The 1,833-nt window shown below is 30.9% G+C and overlaps 1 protein-coding gene across 1 annotated transcript in view; it reads right to left on the bottom strand.

The window, feature by feature from the left end:
* The window catches only part of LOC117112943 (tyrosine-protein kinase receptor Tie-1-like), a 12,798-nt gene extending 10,965 nt beyond the window's left edge, over positions 1-1,833 (bottom strand). The window contains exon 1 of the mRNA XM_033256161.1: positions 1,830-1,833. Coding sequence (XP_033112052.1) covers positions 1,830-1,833 — 4 coding nt within the window. The remainder of the gene's footprint in view (positions 1-1,829) is intronic.

The following is a 1,833-nucleotide window of genomic DNA, read 5'->3' as shown; positions in this document are numbered from 1 at the left end:
CATTCCCGGCAAAATTTCAATTTTTAAGAAAAATCTAATTTTTGTATAATGTTATAAAGATTTATAAATATAATACGGAATTGCTAGTTTAACTGAATTTAGATATTCCTAAGAATGAAAAAAATGTAAAATAAGACTGAAATTTGATTTTTTTTGTGTTCCACACAAAAAATAAATGCGGATCAATTTTTCATGTTTGAATTTGCGACAGGTCTGCGAAGAAATATAGTAGGCACCGAAAGCAGCCTATCCAACACTGCTAGGCTGCTAGGCCTAGCCTTATCTCGATTTAGGTTCTGTTTTCACACATTAAAAAACGGCCAGCATGATATTTTCCGTTGCTAGTATTGACACATAATACTGTATTTCATAGGAATTATTTCAAATTTGTTAAAAAACTGATTCTGACCGAGATTTTGACACTTAAAACAATCATATCTCAGGCCTACTTGAACGACCGCATTGTGCGAGATGCGAAGTACAAACACTAATCCCATTAGAGAGGGCGTACTTTATTGACTGTAAAGTATACAAAAAAGCGAGAGTATATTCCAGCGGATGCGATCTACAACCTCTGAAATTCCTTGTAACGAAGAATTCGTGAGAAAATGTAATATTCTATGAGAAATTGTCTGTATTTCTCTTTTTTTTTATTCTTTTGCATAAAACTAAAATTTATACCAATATTTTTTCATGATTTATAATAATTAGAGTAATGCATATGATCTTCTCTAAAAAAAATATGTTTTTAATGAAATTTTGCCAGGAATAGGGCTTAAGTTTTTTTGTTCAATAAAAGTAAATCCTTGTGGGCTGGAGCTTATCCCCAGTTTAAAGTACTGTAGTGTGGAGCAAGGGTGCAGCCACAGGGGATCAAAAGGGTCCTGAAACACCCCTGTCTCTCCCCCCCCCCAATTTTTTTAAATATCCTGATTACAATACAATAGAAATCTTTCTTTATTTTGGAATGCTCATTTAAATATAATAAGATGTACTGGTCTCGAAATTTAAGAGGTCCAGATTTAGTAAAAAATATAATTTAACCAAATTACAAAAAGAACGAGAAAATGAAAGAAATGATAAAATAGGTAAAAACAATTAAAATACAATGCACAAATGAAATTTAAAAATCAACTTTATAATAATTTGGGAATGTTTACGAACATCTGGAAGGTCATTCCAGAGCATTGATGCTCGGTATCGGTAAGTTCTCTTCCCTTGAGTGTTTTTCCATGTTAAAATTATTAATGTATTTGTGGATTGGCTTCTTGTATTTTTTGGGTGGAGTGTGTCCATGAATTGGAATTGATTAGTTAAATATAATGGTGCAAACCCCTGTAGACATTTAAATACCATAATTTTAATATTGTTTTCCAATTTAACATGGATATTAGTTCAGTAATAGGGGTGTACATATTATCTTAATGAAGAATTCTAGCTACAGTACTGTATTGGATAATACTACAGTATAACAGAACAACAATTTAACCAAACATTACTGCAATAAACAAAACAAGGAAGTACATTGCATTACTGCATTATTAGATTTTATTAAACATAGTTTTTTTAATTATCGGTATCTGAAATGTGGAAAAACAAAATTAAACCCATACCATTCCTCGAAAATTACACTCTCTTCACTAAGAATAGACTAACTACATTTGGAGGTGTCTGTTTATTTGTTAAAAGTGAGTAAAATGTCAAACTTCATCCTGATCTTACTATTAACGATGATAACTGTGAATCTCTCTTTATTAAAATAATAAAGCCATCTAAAAGAAACACCATTAAACTACAGTATACTAACTATAGACCCATATCAATCCTACCCAT

Source organism: Anneissia japonica, unplaced genomic scaffold (assembly GCF_011630105.1).
Source record: "Anneissia japonica isolate Jap-2015-1 unplaced genomic scaffold, ASM1163010v1 scaffold25790_len46943_cov130, whole genome shotgun sequence".
NCBI classification, from domain to species: domain Eukaryota; kingdom Metazoa; phylum Echinodermata; class Crinoidea; order Comatulida; family Comatulidae; genus Anneissia; species Anneissia japonica.
The sequence above is the reverse complement of the archived record's forward strand: the minus strand, read 5'-3'. Positions and strand labels throughout refer to the sequence as shown.